This window comes from Eumetopias jubatus, unplaced genomic scaffold (genome assembly GCF_037043125.1).
Source record: "Eumetopias jubatus isolate StellerSeaLion01/CBP00866 unplaced genomic scaffold, mEumJub1_p1.0 scaffold_1, whole genome shotgun sequence".
Taxonomy (NCBI): domain Eukaryota; kingdom Metazoa; phylum Chordata; class Mammalia; order Carnivora; family Otariidae; genus Eumetopias; species Eumetopias jubatus.
In genome coordinates this window covers 149,497,312-149,517,032 of record NW_028274807.1, presented here as the reverse complement: position 1 = coordinate 149,517,032, position 19,721 = coordinate 149,497,312, and the positions used below count along the sequence as shown (strand labels likewise).

Sequence of the window (19,721 nt, the reverse complement as noted above, 5' to 3'; positions counted from 1 at the left end):
GTTTTGCATTGCTTTTTAAATGTTCTATGCCATGGGCTAGGAAAGCAGACATGAGATGGATTTTTTGGAATAGGTGTCTACATTTTAACTTTTTGCTTTGTTACTGAATTTGTACCCATTCCCTCTTGTTTTCTGTTCTCCTGCTTTTACTCTGAGAAATGCTTAGATTTCAGTGGACAGTGTTCATCAGGTAGCCAAGTTTGTTAAAAAAACATCTTCTTCGGACCACCTTAGATCTCTTGAATGACAGTCTGCAAGATCTGGAAATCTGCATTTTTAACCAGTTTGCCAGCTAATCCCTTCATGTGTTAAAGTTCGAGGACGGATTATCCCCCCAGAATATTTCTTTCAGATTGTGCCCAGATCTAGGGACTTAAGATTGTGTGTGCTGTTACAGCCTTCTCTCATTATTCCTGCTTTTCCTTAGGTGTTAATTGAATCATCCAGCGGTAATCTAGTCTTCTTTTACTTAACATACTTTACCTTCACATTTCTTAGTTGATAGGAAGAGTTCTATGTAATTTTGATATTTGAGGAAAGAGGATTGTAAGCACCATCATGTTAGATGCTACAAGATGCTGAAGAAATCAAATGGGAAAAAATGGGTACCTTCTAGGACCAAGATTTGTCAGTTAAAGATCAAGGTCTTTGTGACATAATCATCCCTCCACCTATAAGGGAAGACTGAAATGGAAAAGAAACTGTATATAAGAAGAGGGGACTTCTTGGGGCTCCTGGGTGGCTCAGTCGGTTAAGCGTCTGCCTTTGGCTCAGGTCATGATCCCAGAGTCCTGGGATTGAGCTCTGCATCAGGCTCCCTCCTCAATGGGCAGCCCGTTTCTCCCCTCTCTACTGCTTGTGCTCTCTCATGCGCACGCACTCCCTCTCTGTCTCTCTCTCTCAAATAAATAAAATCTTAAAAAAAAAAAGAAGGAGAAGAAGGGACTTCTTATATAGCTTATTCAGAATGTCTGTCCTGGACATAGACTGGAGATGTGCCCTGCTCTCATTTCCCTGTTGATCATTGATGATGTGAAATCATTAAAAATCTTTTACGATTTTAAAAAGGAGTTCCTGGTTCAAACTCTTTAAAAATACAGATCTAATAGCTTTCTATATGCCCTAAGTCTCTATTGCTTCATTTTTTTTGATCCCCCAGACTGGAAGTTCCCAGAAAGTCAGCAGTTATACCATGTGTATCTTGACATATTTTGTGGTACCCAGATGTAGGTCTTGCATATATGGCCAAATTGTTGAATAGATAAATTGTGTTAATTTTTAATTCCTAGTAGGAATTTCTCCCTTTGCATTCCTTATTTTAGATACTCCTTACATTACAAACACGTAATTCAATTGGCATTTATTTATACAAATGTCTTCTTACTAAGCAGTTCTGTGAAGCCTGAATTTCTCAGGAGAATGAAACATATGACCTGTTGGTATAGTCACTTTGCTTTGGGGACTAATATGTGATTGATTAAACTAAGCAGAATAAAATGTTTCTTTTAGGCCTCTCCCTATGTGAGTCACAGTTTTATGAATCCCAGCAATAAAGAGGGGAAAGTGTGTATTAATGTATTTGAAAACGCCACCTAGAATCTGGAGCCTTCCTGGTTCATTGTCTCCAGAGAGTACACTGCCTGTCTCCTGCAGGACATGGGAAGTGGCAGTGGCCTGGCTTCCAGAGAGAGGGGAAAGGAATTTGGGCATCTTCTTCCTCGATAAATGAACTTTCAACCAGTTTTCCTGATTTCAGCCCTTTTCTTCAATCCCCTCTAACTTCCCCTTAGGTAGACCTTGCTGAATGTGCTCTAGAGGGATACGCTTTTTCCTAACTGGCACACTCCTCCACAGGCATCGAAGTTTCAGATCGCTCTACTCTGCTTAGTTAGTTAACTTGTTCTGTTTTCCTTCCTCCAAAAAATGATTGTTGTATCTCTTCTTTATCTTCTTTGTTTTCTTTCTCATCCTAGATTTATGCCTTTTTTAAAATCAAGTTTATCAAATTAGTGGATTTCAAATGGGAGCTGACGTAAATGTTTGTGTTTTGAAGGATTCCATCTAGATCCTTCTTTCCATCTATTCGGAAGTACATTTTTTTCTTGTTTTTGTTGTAAGTGTGTGAAGTAAAAGCACCCGCTAGGGCAAGTTTTCAGCATAAGTGTGTGTTTTAATTTTATTCTCGATCGAGGTCTTGTGCCAAGAAATGGAAATCCAATCTTTTCTGTGTCATTTACGTTATATTCTACTTCTTGGCACAATTTCTGATATCAGAGATTATTTTATTTTGGTTCTGTGGTCTTTATGGGCCATTGTACTGCCAGAAATCTTACGAATCTCTAGCAAACTTTCTTTGATTATAATAATTAGTTATGGTAGTCAGCATTCTATGACTTTAATTACTGCGTAGGTGTCTTTTCCCTCTCTCCCCCCAGTTTTTAGTCAGAGCATTATTTCTGATCTGGGGAAGAATAGGAGGGATAATACATCTGGGCTATTATTGAAAGAGAACTGCCATTTTTATCCTTTTCATTTTTTTCTTGCCTTACTTACTTTATTATTATTAACTTGAAGAATAATTTTAACCCTTAAGTTGATTTGCATATACATGTGATCTTTACTTGTCAAGCATTTCTTCTGTAATTTGACCTGCATTGCAATTGTATTTTTATATATTTATTCGTACAATGTTGCATAATCTGATCCAGTGTTGGAAACCTAAATTAGTTTGTGGTATCTTACACTAAAGTGTTATTGATGGGTATGATTTACCTAGGTATTCTTCAGATCTGGTTAAAAATCTTCTTACCTTTTCCAAATTCTTATTGTAAAAGTCTAAAGGAAATGCTGGTGTAACACTGCTATTTGGATATTAGGCTGCTTTCTGTTTTAGATAGCAATGAAGAATAAATTATTAACTTTAAAGTTCTGTATTTCCTTGTATTTGCTGTTTTTTCCTTTCCTATGCCATTAAGTTTATGAAAAGGCTTACATGTGGTTTGATTTCAAAATGGCTCTGAATTATATTGGATGAGTCAAAAATTTATGGCAAATTTTGTCTTGTGTTTTCAGGTTCTGTTCTAGATATTATTAAGCACATTGTGGCAAAGGGGGAGCACAAAAGTGGAGTCCTAGATGAACCTACCATTGCTACAATACTCAAAGAAGTGCTGGAAGGGTTGGAATACCTGCATAAAAACGGACAGATTCACAGGTAGGGAAAAGACAATACTCTGCTTTTTTTGAAAATGCAGTAGTAGTTGTGCTGTCATTTTGTTGAGACCATTGCCCATTCTTCTGCAGAATTGATCATAATCTCTGAGTGTTATCATGTCTTTTTGGATCACTAGTTTCAGCACATTGTGGTTAGGGTTTTAATTACCCAGCTAGCAAGTATTTAAAAAGTAACAAATATTTTAGTCGAATTGGAAAATAAAAAAACAGGAAAAATTCATCATTTCCTGTCAGGAGGCAATCATTGCAATCACTAATGACATTTTGTAATATTTCTTTCCAGTTTCTTGTATATGCTTAAAAGATATTTAAAACTATGTATAATTTTGTCTGTTGCTTTTATTGTTTTTTTATATTTTGCCTTGAGTATTTTCTCAAATTATTAAAAGCTCTTTGTAGAATAACTTTTTATTAAGACTTTTTTTTTTAATGTAAAAAGCTATGTATCATTCATGGTCCAAGTACTCATGGCTTTCTCTATCTATTCAGTTCCTGGGTAGAGATAACAAGAATCCAAATGGTGTTGGATTTTGTGCTACCCAAATCTGTTTAATCCCTGGATTTGGTTTTCCTTCCTATCAGGCAATCTTCTCAGTCATTCTTTAGGATAGTCTCACTGTATATAAGAATTTGCTGTTGACAGTGCTTTTCTCTTAGCAATTGAAAGATACTATAGTACTTAATTCCAGCCTCCAGGGCTTCAGATGAGAAGTCTGTTGTTTGAATTGATGTTCTAGTATGTTATTTTTCCCTGACTTCTTTCAAGATTTTTTTGTCTTTGGTTTTCTGAAGTTTAATTATGATTTCTTGGTGTGGATTTCTTCAGGTTTATTCTGTGTGGGGTTCCCAAACTTAGCGAGTCCATAGGATTTTGCCTTTCACCAAGTCTGGGGAGTTTTCAGCCATTATTATCTTTGGGTAGTTTTTCAATCCATCTTTTCCTCCTCTTTTTATGGGGCTCTGATAATACAAATGTTAGCTGTTTTGTTATTGTACAGTAAGTCCTTGAAGCTCAGCTCAATTTTTGTCATCCTGTTTTTTTTCACTGTTCGGATTGAGTAAATTCTCTTGATCTCAAGTTCTGATTCTGTCCTCTGCATTCTGCTCTAGAACCCACTGAGTTTTTTATTTCAGTTATTGTAATTTTTTAGATAATTTGGTTCTTTTTTATAGCTTTTCTTTGCTGAGATTTTCTGTTTTTAATTTGCTTTGATAATCCCAAACTGCATGTTGAAACCTTTTTTTTCCAAGTAAGTCAGTTTTAATAAGATCCTCTAGACATACATTTGCTACTGTAAACTGAAAGAGCACAAAAAAATTTTATTACAGTTTTTTAAAACCAGAAAATCTAGCATACACACCTGCCCTAATCATGCTCTAACCAAACCACCCAAAGTTTTCTGTGTATTCCTTCTGCACAAGTTACTTGGCTTCCAATTTTTGATGTTAGGTCTTATCTTAATGACTTCAGGCCTCTCAAACACACAGGTAACACTCAAAACCTGTTAGTGCTTCCTTAGGTCAAATCAAAAGGTGGAAGTATACTGAAGTCATTCAAATGCAAACTACAGGATTCTTCACACATTACTGGTATGAAGGTAGAAAAGATACAAATCTAAAGACCTTCTAATGTCATAGATTACCAAAATATTATACAGTTTGCCCTAACATAGAGCAGCTTTCCCAAGCTGCTGCAAAATGATCCTAAAACCACTAGCAAGAAGAAACAGTACAAGAATAAAGTTTATGTTTACGTTGGCTCCACATCATAATTATTCTCCATACTGGTTTCCTCAGAAAGATCTTTATGATACAGGCAATAATGACAGCGACATCTAAATCTTTCCACTCTTGATTCACTCTCCTCAGTTTCCTTCTGCTGTAGATCTTTTTGAAGCTGGGACCCTGGGTTGAGGTAGCGCTGGTATTGAATCATTTGAATCATCCTTGCCATCCTTTCTTTCTGAGCAGTTAACAAAGTCCTTACTCCAGTTCTCCTCCCGCAGCTACTAAGGATGTGCTCAATCAGCCCCTGTGGTTTCTTCTCTCTGTCCTGCTGTTGGGATGGATATTCTGGTAGAGGGGAAGGGAGTTTGATACTAGAGTCGAGAGTCAATTTACCAAGGTTCTTTGTTAATACTTCGGAGATAGTTTGAGAGGCACCTGAGCCTGCCTGGGAATTCTCTTCACTGAACATCTGAGATGATCCCGGGGCCCAGGTTGGGTAAAGCTGCGTTGGCGAATCCATTGGAAGCCTAGTCACAGACCAAAGCTCCTCCTAGATCTTTGGGGTCCAGTGGGAGGTGATGCTCAAGACTCAGCTTGTAACGAGATAGCCTGGAAAGAACTTTATAGCCCAGAAAGAGTGAGAAAAACTCAAACTACAACAAAGTGTGGAGTGGCAAGAGAAAGAACAGACCTGTTGAAGCCTTTTTATAGTGGCTACTTTAAAATTCTTTTCAGGGACGACTGGGTGGCTCAGTCGGTTAAGTAGCTGCCTTTGGCTCAGGTCATGATCCCTGGGTGCTGGGATCGAGTCCCACACTGGGCTCGAGTCCCGCACTGGGCTCCTTGCTCAGCGGGGAGCCTGCTTCTCCCTCTGCCTGTGGCTTCCTGTGCCTGTGCTTTCTCTCTCTCTCTGACAAATAAATAAATAAAATCTTAAAAAAAATAAAGTTTTTGTCAGATAATTCCAAGATCTGATTCAATCCCTACTGATACAGTCATTGAGAGCAAAAGTGCACATCACCACGCCTGGTGCTGCTAGGTGGAAGGTGGGAGATAGATGCCGTACCTGTGGGTCTGTGAGTACTTTTGTGGGTCTACTCTGTGGTCCAGGCCTCTTGGTGCCAGTGGGGCTCCCATTCATTCTCTGATGGTATTGCCTGTGAGGATGAAGGCATTTGCCTGAGCCACCTTTTGCTGCTGGGTAGAGAGTTGGGAGACACTGGGCCTGGGTTGTCCTTTGCCACTGTGTGGAGGGCCAGGAAGTGCTGGGCCTGGGTTGCTTTCTGCAGCTGGGTAGCAGGCTGGGAGATAATGGCCGGGCTGTTGGTGCTGCTCGTGTGGGCAGTATGGGCCTACCTGCTGCAGTGGATGTGGGGTGGAGAATGGAATTTCCCATTTGGTTCTTCATTTAAACCTCTGGTTTTGGCATAGTGGGCCAGCCTGTAACTCCAGCTGTGGGGTCCTTTGCTAGATCTATGCTGTGAGGTTGCCCCTTTCTTGCTCCTTTGGCCACAGAGAACAGGCTTGGAGGGTGTTTTTTTTTTTCATTTTGTTTTTGTTTTTGTTTGTTTGTCATCTTTGCCTCTTGATGCTAGTCACCAGTCCAGGATATGTTAGATTAAAAGAAAACTCAGAGAAGTCGTATAGTGCTCTTTGAAAGTGGACTTGGATTAGTGTAAATGTTTACAGCAAACTCTAGGGCAGCCACTAAAAAAGGAAAAAAGAATTGACACGCTGAGAGGAGAGGAAAACGGAATCATATAAAATGCTCAGTTAAAATCAAGGCAGAAAAAAGGTGGAAGATATAACAAAATTGTAATCTTAAAAATCACCTACCTTTAAGGAAATAGAAAAGAAAAATAAGAACAAACTAAGCCCAAAGTTAGCAGAAGGAAGTAAGTAAAAAGATCAGAATAGAAATACATGAAATACAGATGTTTTGGATGTGACACTAATAGCAAAGGCAACAAAAGAAAAATTAGACAACTGGGACTACACCAAACTAAAAAGCTTCTTCATGGCAAAGCAGACCATCAACAAAATAAAAAGACGACCTATGGAATGGGAGAAAATATTTGCAAACCACATTATCCAATAAGGGATTAATATCCAAAAATATACAAGGAACTCCTACAACTTAGAGACAAAAAACCATAAATAACCTAACTAAAAATGGGCAAAGGCTCCAAATAGACATTTTCTCAAAAAACGATATACAAGAAGAAGTACATCACTAATCCTTGGGTAAATGTAGTCCGAACCACAATAAGATACCATCTCAATTCTGTTAGGATATCTGTTTTCAAAAAGACAGAGATAACAGATTTTGGATAAGGATGTGGAGAAAAGGGAACTTCAGTGCACTGATGGTGGCAACGTAAACCTAGTGCAGCCACTGTGGGAAACTATGGAAGTTCCTAAAAAAATTAAAAATAGAATTACCATAGGATCCAGCAGTTCCACTTCTGGGTATATACCCAAAGGAAGTGTAAAATCACTGTCTCAGAGCCAAGCTATGAAAACGACCTAAGTATCCATCAATGGGTAAATAGAGAAAGATGTAGATTATTATTATTCAGCTGTTAAAAAAAAAGAAGGAAATCTTGCATTTTGTGACAACATGGATGAAACTGTAAAGACATTATGCTAAGTGAATTAAGCCAGACAGAGAAAGACAAATACCGCCTGGTATCGCTTATAAGTAGAATCTAAAAAAAAAGTCGAATTCATAGAAACAGTAGAGAAGTGGTGTCTGGGGACTGGGGTGTCGGGGAAATAGGGAGACATTGGTAAAAGGGTACAAACTCAGTTATAAGATGAGTAAGTTCTGCTAAGAGAGTAGAACTTAAATGTTTTCACCAAAAAGTAATATGTGAGGTGACAGATGTGTTAATTAACTCGATGGCGAGAATCCTTTCCCAGTGTATACATATATCAGACCATCACATTGTAACATTTTAAGTAGCTTACAACTTGTCAGTTAATACCTCAGTTTTTTTTAATGTTTTTATTTATTTATTTATTCATGAGAGTCAGAGAGAGAGAGAGAGAGGCAGAGGCAGAGGGAGAAGTAGGCTCCCTGCTAGGCAGGGAGCCTGATGCAGAACTCGATCCCAGGACCCCGGGATCATGACCTGAGCCGAAGGCAGACGCTTAACCATCTGAGCCACCCAGGTGCCCAATACCTTAGTTGTTTTTTTTTTTTTAAATCACCTACTTAACCCTAATCCTTCAGCAAATAGATAAGCAAAGACCCAGAAAAGTAACTGATTAAAGATCAGGCAACTGGGACGCCTGGGTGGCTCAGTTGGTTAAGTGTCTGCCTTCAGCTCAGGTTGTGATCCCAGGGTCCTGGGATTGAGTCCCACCCATATCGGGCTCCTTGCTCAGCAGGAGCCTGCTTTTCCCTCTGCCTACTCCCCCTGCTTCTTTTTTTTTTAATTTAATTTTATTATGTTATGTTAATCACCATACATTACATCATTAGTTTTTGATGTAGTGTTCCATGATTCATTGTTTGCGTATAACTCCCAGTGCTCCATTCAATATGTGCCCTCTTTAATACCCAGCACCAGGCTAACCCATCCCCCCACCCTCCCCCTGCTTCTCCCTCTGCCTGCTTCCCCTGCTTGTGCTCTCTTGCTCTGTGGTCTCTCTCTCAGATAAATAAATAAAATCTTAAAAAAAAAAAGATCAGACAGCTATCAAGTGCTAAAACTGACGTTTTAAGGAATAATCAGAATATGGAGGGGGGAAAAAAAGCAAGGTATCTCCCCACCCCCATCACACACACACACATACAAACTTTTAATTAGGTTATTCTGAGAATAGCACCATTTTAAAGAAATTAAATCAGTGAAATCAGCCCATTTATAAAAGTATCTTACTCTAGGAAAAAGTAATGCTTTCTAGTTGTCTAAATTTTCCAACCAGCTTACATCTTAACAAAGAAAAATGAACTCCTCTTATGGTAATGAAGCAGAACAGTTGACTCTAAGGAATAATATATAAACTAGAAATCTTGGAAAAGCATATTCTTCAGACAGTAGGATTTTTCATCTCAAATTATATCCATTTGTTTTGTACCTAGTTAAAATAATGTGTTAACAGATGACTGAAAAAGGGCATGACCAAAGAGTAAACATTTGGGAATATATTTCCTGCACTGTCAAAAGGAAAAGGTGCCCTGAAAAACAGGATTCCCATACTCTGGATAGTGGTAACCCTATGGATACATACCTTGATACTAGCAATAAACGTAATTCAGTTACTACCTCAGTTCTGATTTTCATGTTCAGGCAATCTTCTAGAAAAAAAAAAGTGCCAGGAACTGCTAATTGTCCCCTAGCGTGTCTCCTCTTCTTTTTGAATTATAAAAACATGACATTTTTACTGGGCATATGACCATCCAGAAGAAAGGCGACATTTCATAGCCTCCCGTGAGGATCAGATACAACTGTGTGAATCTTTTTCTAGCCACTATGATGAGAACAAAAATGTATATACTACTTTAAAGTTGTTCCCTTAACAGGTTTTGTCAACCCCCAGCCCAACTGACATTTGGGCTGGACAGTGCTTTGTTGCAGGGGCTGTTCTGTGCATTGTAGGATATAGTTAGCAACATCCCTGGCTTCTACCCATTGCATGTCAGTAGCTCCTCCCCCATCAGTGTGACAACCAAAGATGTCTCCAGACATTGCCAAATGTCCCGAGAACCACCGTTAATACAAAGTGGCATAACCTCTATTTCCCCTTTCCTTCCTTCCATTGAAATGTGGATGTGGTGATAAGCCATCTTGGACTACGTAACAAGAACTTAGGGATGGTAGAACAATAAATAGAAGGATCCTGAGTCCCTGATTATGTGGAGTCACGATGCTGGACTGATGTCACTTATGCCTAGACTATTGTATGAGAGAAAAAAAACCAATCTTCTGCAGCCATGTAGATCATCTCGGATTGACAAACCCACAAGTTAAATCCAGTCTGATGTCTGTTTTTTGTAAAAGCAACAATGAAACAGTCATGCCCATTCATTTACAGATTGTCTTTGGCTGCTTTAAAGCACTATGAAAACAAAGTAATGGTGACAGAGAGCGTCTGGCCCACAAAGCCTGAAATATTTACTCTCTGGCCCTTAAAGAAAATGTTTGTTGACCTCTGGTGTAGATAATAACAAGCGTTCACTGAAACTTGAGTGCCATATAGTGTTCTAAGTGCATCCTGTATGTTAGCTCATTTAATCTTTACAGTTACTTTATGAGGAAGGTACCCTCTCATCCCCATTTTACAGATGAGGAAACCAAGGCAAAGAGAGGTAAGTAATTAGCCAAAAGTCACCCACCTAGTGACATAGCTGGGACCCAAATTTAGGCAGTGTGCTTCTAAAACCTGCTAGGAAAGAAAGATTGTGCTAATCCATGAAGCTGGGTACACATTAGTTTAATATCAGTTACATTTTTTAGTTACTAACTCAATAGAATTTAGATCTGTCACTGGGGTAATTTTCTTTAAATATCCTGTGTTGTCTTTTATTTAATATATCCAGTCCCTATTTTAAAAGTCAAAATCTTCACTTCAGAACACAGTTAAAAGTGTGTTCTTTATCCTAAAACTTTACATATACAGACTGGAAAGGAAATTAACCCAGAATACACGTTAAGGTCACTGTCTTTTTTAGAGAGCAATGAAGAGATTCATATCAAGTTCAGGCAAAAATTCAGTCTCTGCTCAGTTTTGTATGACCGTAACATCTACTTTGAATATATATCAGCCCTCATTTAGCTAAATGAGTAAAAAAGCCAGAAAAAATGCTGGAAGAAATAAAGGCTCAAAACTTCCAAATCATGAACCATGATGAGGATGAATACAAAGGGATCTATGAGTAGACACATTGTAGTTACACTGTTGAAACCTAAACAGTATCTTGAAAGCAGTAAGATTTGGAAAACAACTTATCATGTAGGGGAAGTGGGAAAGACTAATTGTGTCTCCTTAGAATTCATATGTTGAAACCTAATCAGCATTGTGCTGGTGTTTGGAGAGGTGGCCTTTGGAATGTGATTAAGTCATAAGGGTGGTCCACCCTCATGAATGGGACTGTCCTTATAAAAGAGACCCCAGAGAACTTCCTTGCTTCTTCTGACATGCAAAGACATAGTGAAAAGATGGTCACCTTTTGTCAGAAGGTGGAAGAGGGTCAGTAATGTATCCTCCACACTGAGAAGTCACTTTGAGACCGAAAAATGACACACACCGCTCCATACTGTTTACAGTTTTATTCGGAGTAACTTACTGATGGGGGATGGTATGGACTGACAATCCAGGCAGCTATGCAACTATTCTCTGGCCCCATTCTCCATCTAGTCCAGATCTTAAAACCACAGTTTTTATAGTGTGAGGGGCATGGGGGTGATATCGAATGGTAGCTATCCAAAGGGGCACCTTCTGTGTGCGTTACTTTAGGGAAGAGCAGAACGAGCCCTCCCACATCCAGTCAGGGCGTGCATTAACCTCCACACGGCCTGGAACACGTGGCTCCGAGGGAGGTCGCTGTGCAGGCATGGACAAAAACGGGGGGCCAAAGATGGAGTCCGTGTTGTCAGCACTCCTACACCTGTGAACCAGGAAGTGGATTCCCACCAGACACCAAATCTGCCATTGCCTTGATCTTGGACTTCCCAGCCCCCAGAACTTTGACAAATAAATGTTGGTTGTTTAAGCCCCCAGTCTGTGGTATATTTGTGAGAGCAGCCGGAACAGAACAAGGAAAGACAGTAATGATATGATTGATTGTTCCTGTCAGAACCGTGGAAGCCAGAGGTTATGAGGAGCCCTACAGTCCAGCAACCCCTTTAGGATTCTTATTTTCCTGGTGAATTATTCCTATTTTTTAAATTATGTAATGGTCCTTTTCATTCCTAGAAATGCTTTTATATTAAAGACAATTACATCTTATTTTAATATGGCTATACTAGCTTATTTTTGCTAAGCATATCTTTCACTGTGGCTCATTTTTTTCTAGGGTCCTGGTTTTATGAAGGGGTCTCAGTTCTACTCTCAACCTTAAACTAGTCCAGTGCCGTGTTTTCTGCTTAGGGGGTGGGTTTTAAAACCTGAGGTTCCTAGCCATTTGTCTTCTCTCTCCCAAGGCTTACTGCTCTGGTTTTTAAGTGTCCCTTTCATTTCTGAAACTTGAGGATTTCCTTGTCTTTTTTTCATGTTCAGCTATGTGACAGTTTCCCTTCCTAATTTATCCAGCATTTCTTTGTAGCAGGGGAATGATGGGTTTTGGAGCAAAGTCCTGGGCAGTAGTGATGAAAGACTGTTAGCCATGTTGCTGGAGTGGATTCTCTATCTCACACTTTAAATCAAACTCTCATCCTTGGCTGCATATTGGAATCACCTGGGAAACTTCAGTAAGTACTGATTCCTGGCTCCATTGCAAGAAATTCAGTTAGTTGGTCTGAGATGGGGCATTTGCATTGGGGCTTTTAAAAGCTCCCCAAGTGATTCTAATGCGGCCAAGGCTGAGAACCCCTGCTTACACTTCAGCAGCAACAACTATTAGCTGTGAGTTATGCTGAGACTTCAGCAGGTGGTGGTTCTTACTGGGGAGCAGCTGGACCTATTTAGTAGCTTCTCCACTCTTTATTTCCAGTCCATTTGTGTGTTAGCCTGGTGGATCGGGTCAGATAATTTTCCTCCATCTTCACTGTGTTCCCCGCTGACCCTCTAGGCTTTGGAGATTTTAACTGGGGTGAACAGGTCTCTGAATTAGACTTCTGCTTTTCTCTCTGTATCTTACCTACTCCAATATTTTTCCCGTTAAAGAGGTCAGCTCTAACAGAAATGTTGGCTCGTTAGTTTAAGATGCCTAAATGTAGTGTATTTTCCAATTTCATTTTGATTCATTATTGGTCTTGATCTTTTTCAAGTTTTCCACAAACTGCCTATTGATGAGTCATAACAATGTCATGGGCAGTAACTTGTGCTGTGTCCTAATGAAAAAGTCAAGCATGTCTGTGATATTCCTTTTAATTTTACAAGGAATTTGTAACTTTGGTGCAATAGGGACACGTGAGAATTGGCATTAAGCTGTGAAAAACAGAACTCACTGTTCCTATTTAAGAGTGGATGGTGGATTTAACTATTGGGGCTGCTGGGTTGCTTGAGATTCTTTGTGGCAGAGTAAAAAAGGGTTCTTAAGGACTCTCTTGATTTCTAGATATTTAGTTACAAATCTTTTCCTTGAAAGGTCAGTTGTCCTGTTGGGTAGGAGGATAGACTAGTGTGTTTGATTGTCCAGTGAGCCATTTAGCTTAGTGATATTCCTCTGCTTTTATTCCTGGAAGCTGTTCTACAGATTGCACTTTGGTGTCTTTCTTTTCTTTTAAGATTTATTTATTTGAGAGAGAGCAAGAGCATGCAAGTGTGAGTGGGGGGGAGGATCAGAGGGAGAGAATCTCAAGCAGACTCCCTGCTGAGCATGGAGCCCAATGTGGGGCTTGATCTCATGACCCTGAGATCATGACCTGAGCCAAAAATCAAGAGTTGGATGCTTAACCAACTGAGCCACCCAGGAGCCCCTGCACTTTGGTTTCAAATGGGAAACAGGAGTTGGTTATCTGAGGATTTGATCAGGAAAAGTAGTCACCCAAAGTGCAGGCTCTACTGAAAATGGATTACTCTCTCTTATCTTATGAAAGACAAAACTTAGGAAACATTTGAATAGGTAATACATATATGTGGCTTAAAAACTGAAAAAGTACAAAATGGTATATGATAATAAGTCCTGTCAGTATCAGCTGTGCTAAATCATTTTGAAACTATGTACTCTTGATAGGATGTGATGAAAATGGCACCTTACTTCTGTGGTTTTCCTTCCAAAAATTCGTAACACCAGTCTAATCATGAGGAAAATTCCATTAGAGGGGCATCCTTACTCCTCAAAACTGTCAAGGTCATTAAAAACAAGGAAAGTCAAACTGTCACAGACAAGAGGAACCTAAGGAGACAAAAATTTAATGTGGATAATCCTGAATGGAATCCTGGGACGGAAAAAAGACATTAGGGAAAAACTTTAGGGCGCCTGGGTGGCTCAGTCATTAAGCGTCTGCCTTCAGCTCAGGTCATGGGATCGAGTCCCACATCGGGCTCCCTGCTCAGTGGGAAGCCTGCTTCTCCCTCTCCCACTCCTCCTGCTTGTGTTCCTGCTCTCACTGTCTCTCTCTGTCAAATAAATAAATAAAATCTTAAAAAAAAAACAAACTTTAAGAAATCTGAGTAAATTGCAGACTTTAATAATGCATCAATACTGGTCTCATTAAATGTGGTAAAAGTGCCATACAAATATAAGATATTAATAATGGCGGAAACTGTAAGGTGTAGGGAACTCCTCTGCACTATCTTCTCATTTTCTGTGTAAATCTAAAACTGCTCTAAACAATAAAGTATTCTTTAAAAGGTCTTCTTCCTTTCCTGAACCTCTAGTACCCTGGTCTAAAGGGAACCACTTCTTGCCATTTTCTTGTGACTCCTTTGAGAGAGAACTTAAGCCAATATAAACATAATATATGTATATTCTTCTTTCTTCTACTTAAAAAAAAGACAGTGGCAACATACATACATAGTATTATCTCACTTAAGAATATATTTGGTGATTTTTCCATGTTATCTCATCATATTCATTACTATTCATAGTATTTCATTATATAGATATACCACAGTTTAACTGACCTCCTGTTGTTGGATAGTTAGGTTGTCTTGTTTGATGGGGGGTGTATTAGTTTATGATCCAATTATTTGGAACAGAGGAGGTGGGAATTGGGGTTTGGGATGGTGGGAAGGGAATAGTCAAGTTTTATTTTTGTATTTAGTTGGATTTATTTACCATTCATTCATTCATTCATTCATTTATTAATTTAATACTCCACTTACGTCTGGAAGAGGATTTGAGGGAGATTGTTTAGTTATTTAAATCTACTTAATGACTGTCTGAGAGATGCCTTCTGTGTACTAATCATAATGCTAAGTAAGTGCAGGTGATACAGAAATCTATTAAGGTACAGGTCCGGATCTTAGCTCCTGGTGAAAGAAACAGCCCCAAGAATATCATCATATTTTTGTAGTCTGTGCTAACACTGTGCTGCTGAAACACAAATGAGGAAGTGACTGAACTATACATTTTGAGTTTTAGATGTCATTCCAGATGAGCTCAAAAGGCAGTTGAAGGTTCATGGTTGACTCAGTTGGATGGTTTTTTTTGTCTTCAAGGGAAGGGAAGGTCCTCAATGTTCTCCTTTTCACAGTATCTGGAGTCAGAGACTTTATGTTTGTAGAGCAGACTTAGCCTGCCTCCACTCTAACTCAGCCTCTGGGAGAATGTCCTGTAAATTGCTTAGATTCCTAAGCAGTGAAGAATACTCAGTACATGATTTCCTTATGCTAAAGTATGCATTCAGGAAAAGTATTATATACTGTGGTTTGGTGAAGCTGCTACACACAGTTGTGAAACTATTGTTGATTTTTTCCCCAAGGAATGGTTATATCTAAAGATGCAGGAGAAGACAGGGCCAGGGAAAAGGATGAAGTCTTGTGCTTTTCACTGGTTCCCTTTTGTGACAAAGCTTTCCTTCATGAGCTAGCCTAGCTTCAAAGACTGGCTCTCTTTTGTTTATTTAATTATATATTTATTTTTAATTACAAAATAAATACATGATTGCATTTCTATAAGATATTCAGACACTGTTTCCCTTGACTCCAATTCCATTCTTTTCCACAGAAGGAACCATTTATTGCTCTCATTTGGTGTATATGGAAAAATGTGTGTGTGTGTGTGTGTGTGTGTGTGTGTGTGTGTTTTATATTAATGGTGTCCTACAAAATGGACTATCCTCTTATTTGATTTGTTCACTTAGTAGGATGTATTAGACGATATTTCGAGGCATAGCATGTTGATTGACATTATTCCATTTTTATGGCTATAACAAAATTAGTTCAACCTTTCTGCTATTGTTGGCCTTCTGGGTTGTTACCACTTCTGGTTTATTACTACGAACAATGCTGTAGGACCCCCTTGTACATTGTGGGGCTTTCTCTGGGTTATTAAGAAGTGATTTTGCTACTCATAAGATTTAGGGATTTTAAATTTTGCCAGATACTTCTAACACATTGTTACATGAGAAAAACAAGTTGTAGATTTGAATGGATCATGTCATATCATTTATGTTGGAAGAAAAGCCCAGATATGTCACAGGAACATATTCTATTGACTAGACTGGTAATAGTTGAAAACTTTGAAGAAAATACTAACTTGAGAGTGGTGGTCAAAGGGACTTTGGGCTTTTCAGTGATGTTTAGGTTTTTATAACAAGAATGTGTGCATATCCTGTTTGAATTATAAATAGATAATTACCAGTAAAAATATAAAGATGTTTGAATAATTTATATCTATCTTTATGCCTCAGGCATAGAATAGTCCCTGTTTTTAACCATAAACTGACCATTAAAAAATTTTGATCATGTATTATGATGTGAAAAAAAAATCAACATATTTATTTCAAAAAGTAGAATTAGGTGATGGTAGGTGAGGGTCACATTCTTTGGCCACTGTTATCCCAATCAAGTATTTAATCATCTTGGGTTTTCTGGATTTTACAGTAAAAAGCTATGTGTTATAATAGCTTTCTGTTTATAATATTTAGATTCTAGTACAAGTGACTAAAATTTAAAAAATTTTTACTATTGACCTTAATACTCTTTAATGTAGAGTATTTAAATATTGCCAGTGTTGTGTGAATACACTAAACAGTTGTTTAAATTATGTGACTCCAAAGAATAGATGTTTTTTAATATGTAACTCTTTTTTTCTTCAAGAGATGTGAAAGCTGGAAATATTCTTCTTGGAGAAGATGGCTCAGTACAGATTGCAGGTAATGAATAGTATTTCTTTTTATTTTGATTTAATGGTCAATAGAACCACCTTACTTACCTTCTGTGTTTTCAGAGCCAGTTTCCTTTTCTAGTCTCTGGACTGTCTCTAGTCAAGCAGATCCCTGCTGACTCTCAAGATATCCTCCACTATTCATCCTTCATTTTTGATCTCAGACATTTTTCTGTCCATTAGTCATTACCTTCCAGTTAATCACTCCTCACCCCCATGGAGTCATCTTCTATGGGTTCTCATAGCATTCTGTGCTTTCCTTTGAAGGAGAGGTAGTCACGAAACCTACTGTTTATGAATGAATATGCTGTAGAGGGGTGATACAGAGCTGCTTTTGTTCTGGGGTGATTGGGGTATTTGCCAGTGAGGAAGAGGGATCTGAGAGGTGGAAGTGCACTTTTGGCAGATTCAGAGCTGAAGAGATAAGAGCTGGAGTCCAGGGCCTGCCAGAGGTATCTGTCCATGCTGATGAAATACCCCTCCTCCAAGCTGAGACTCCAGAGTGGTTGTACCACAGGATTGTTGAGCAAGCCACTCATCTGAGGCCTCAGCTTGGTCCCACACTGCTGGGACAATCAGGTGTTTGGCAGGAGGAAGATGATCACCCAGACCCTAAATTATTTCTTCAGCTTTAGAGGATAATTTAGGTGCACATCTTCCTTCATGTCCCAACCTAAGGAAATATTTTAATGGAGCCACATAATGCTTCAACAGAAAAGAAAATATTGATAAATTTACACGTTTAAAATTCATCGCTTCTATTTATTGAAAGAGGAACAAATGGTTTATCACCATTAATAAGTGAAAAGGCAAACCACATAGTAGACAAGGTATTTGTAGCATGAAATAACTGATATAGGGCTGAAATTTAGAATACATAAAGAACTCATTAAGAAAAATCAGATAAGGGTGCCTGGGTGGCTCAGTTTGGGTAAGTGACTGCCTTACGCTTAGGTCATGATCCCGGGGTCCTGGAATCAAGTCCACATCAGGCTCCCCCTACGCTGCGGAGAGCCTGCTTCTCCCTCTCCTTCTGCTTGCCACTCCCCCTGCTTGTGCTCTCTCTCTCTGTCAAATAAATAAATAAAATCTTAAAAAAAGAAAAAAACCAGATTAAAAATGTGCAGAAGATGGGCACCTGGATGGCTCGGTTGGTTAAGCAACTGCCTTTGGCTCAGGTCATGATCCTGGAGTTCCCAGATTGAGTCCTGCATCGGGCTTCCTGCTCAGTAGTGAGTCTGCTTCTCCCTCTGACCCTACCCCCTTTCATGCACTTTCTCTCTCAAATAAATAAAATCTTCAAAAAAAAAAAAAATGGGCAAAAGACTTCCAAAATGAAGACATCAAAACCTAAATGTAATAAACCGTGTTCAACCTCACTAGTAATCAGTTGAATGCCTGTATTATAGGCATGCCTTGCAGATATTGTGGGTTTTGGTCCAGATGACCACAGTAAAGCAAATATTGCAATAAGGCAAATCAAATGAATTTGTTGGTTTCCCAGTGTGTATAAAAGTTATGTTTCTACCGTACTATAGCCTATTTCTGAGTGGTAGGTCTCAACAGTGTGCTTAAAATATTTAGTAAACCTTGTTGTAAACAGATGTGCTATCATCCAGGCTTTATTCTTCCATTTACAGAGCACAGGAAGAGTAGATTGAGCATCATTCTTGAGGGCCCTAGCATTTGTGGACTGGTAAATGATCATTGGTTTCAACTTAAAAAGTCACCAGCTGCATTAGCCCCCAACAAGAGAGTAAGCTTGTCCTTTGACGCTTTGAAGCTAGGTATTGACCTCTCTAGCCAATAAGTCCAAGATGGCATCTTCTTCCACTAGAGAAGTCTGTTTTGTCTACACTGAAAATCTGTTATTCAGTGTAGCCACCTTCAGGAATTAACTGAGCTTGAACTTCTGGAGAACTTGCTGCAGCTTCCACATCAGTACTTGCTACTCCACCATGCACTGTGATGTTATGGAGACGGCTTCTTTCCTTAAACCTCATCAACCAGCCTCTGCTAGCTTTGAGCTTTTCTTCTGCAGCTTCCTCACCTCTCTCAGCCTTCCTATAATTGAAGAGAGTTAGGGTCTATGCCTTTGGCATAAGGGAATGATGGGGCTGCTTTGATCTTCTATCCAGACCACGAAGACTTTCTTCATATCAGCAATAGGCTGTTTTGCTTTTCTTATTTGTGTGTTCACTGGAGTAGCACTTTTAATTTCCTTCGAGAACTTTTCCTTTGCATTCACAACTTCCCTAACTGGTACGAGAGACCTAGCTTTTTGTCCATTTTGGCTATCAACATGCCTTCCTTACTGAGCTTAATCATTTCCAGCTTTTGATTTAAATAGAGAGACTGTGTGACTCTCCCTTTCACATGAACACTTAGAGGCCCTTGTAGGGTTTTTAATTGGCCTAATTTAAATATTGTTGTGTCTTAAGGAATAGGGAGGCCTGAGGAGAGGGAGAGAGATGGGGGACTGGCTGGACAGTGGAGCATTCAAAACACACACAACATTTATTGAATAATTTCTACATCTTATAAGGACCTGGTTTGTAGGGCCCCCCAAACAATTACAATAGTAACATCAAAAATCACTAATCACAGATCACCATAGCAAATACAATGATAATGAAAAACTTTGAAATATTGCAAGGATTATTAAAATACTGACAGAGACAAGAAGTAAGCAAATATTGTTGGGAAAATTGTGCCAATAGACTTGCTCAATGCAGGGTTGCCATAGACCTTCAGTTTGTAAAAAAAAACAGTATTTGTGAAGCATAGCAAGGCGAAGTATTAAAAAACGATGTAT

General features: G+C 38.9%; 2 protein-coding genes across 3 annotated transcripts in view; one reads left to right on the top strand and one right to left on the bottom strand.

The window, feature by feature from the left end:
• Positions 1 to 19,721, top strand: part of OXSR1 (oxidative stress responsive kinase 1) — a 93,328-nt gene that overhangs the window by 32,390 nt on the left and 41,217 nt on the right. For both annotated transcript variants that reach the window (XM_028107061.2, XM_028107062.2), the window contains 2 exons: positions 3,073 to 3,214; positions 16,840 to 16,895. In XM_028107061.2, the coding sequence (XP_027962862.1) occupies positions 3,073 to 3,214; positions 16,840 to 16,895 (198 nt within the window). The remainder of the gene's footprint in view (positions 1 to 3,072; positions 3,215 to 16,839; positions 16,896 to 19,721) is intronic.
• LOC148165077 (developmental pluripotency-associated protein 3-like) lies at positions 4,985 to 5,482 on the bottom strand. Its single transcript, XM_088018875.1, has one exon. It carries the CDS (start codon positions 5,480 to 5,482, stop codon positions 4,985 to 4,987), a length of 498 nt encoding a protein of 165 aa, XP_087875001.1.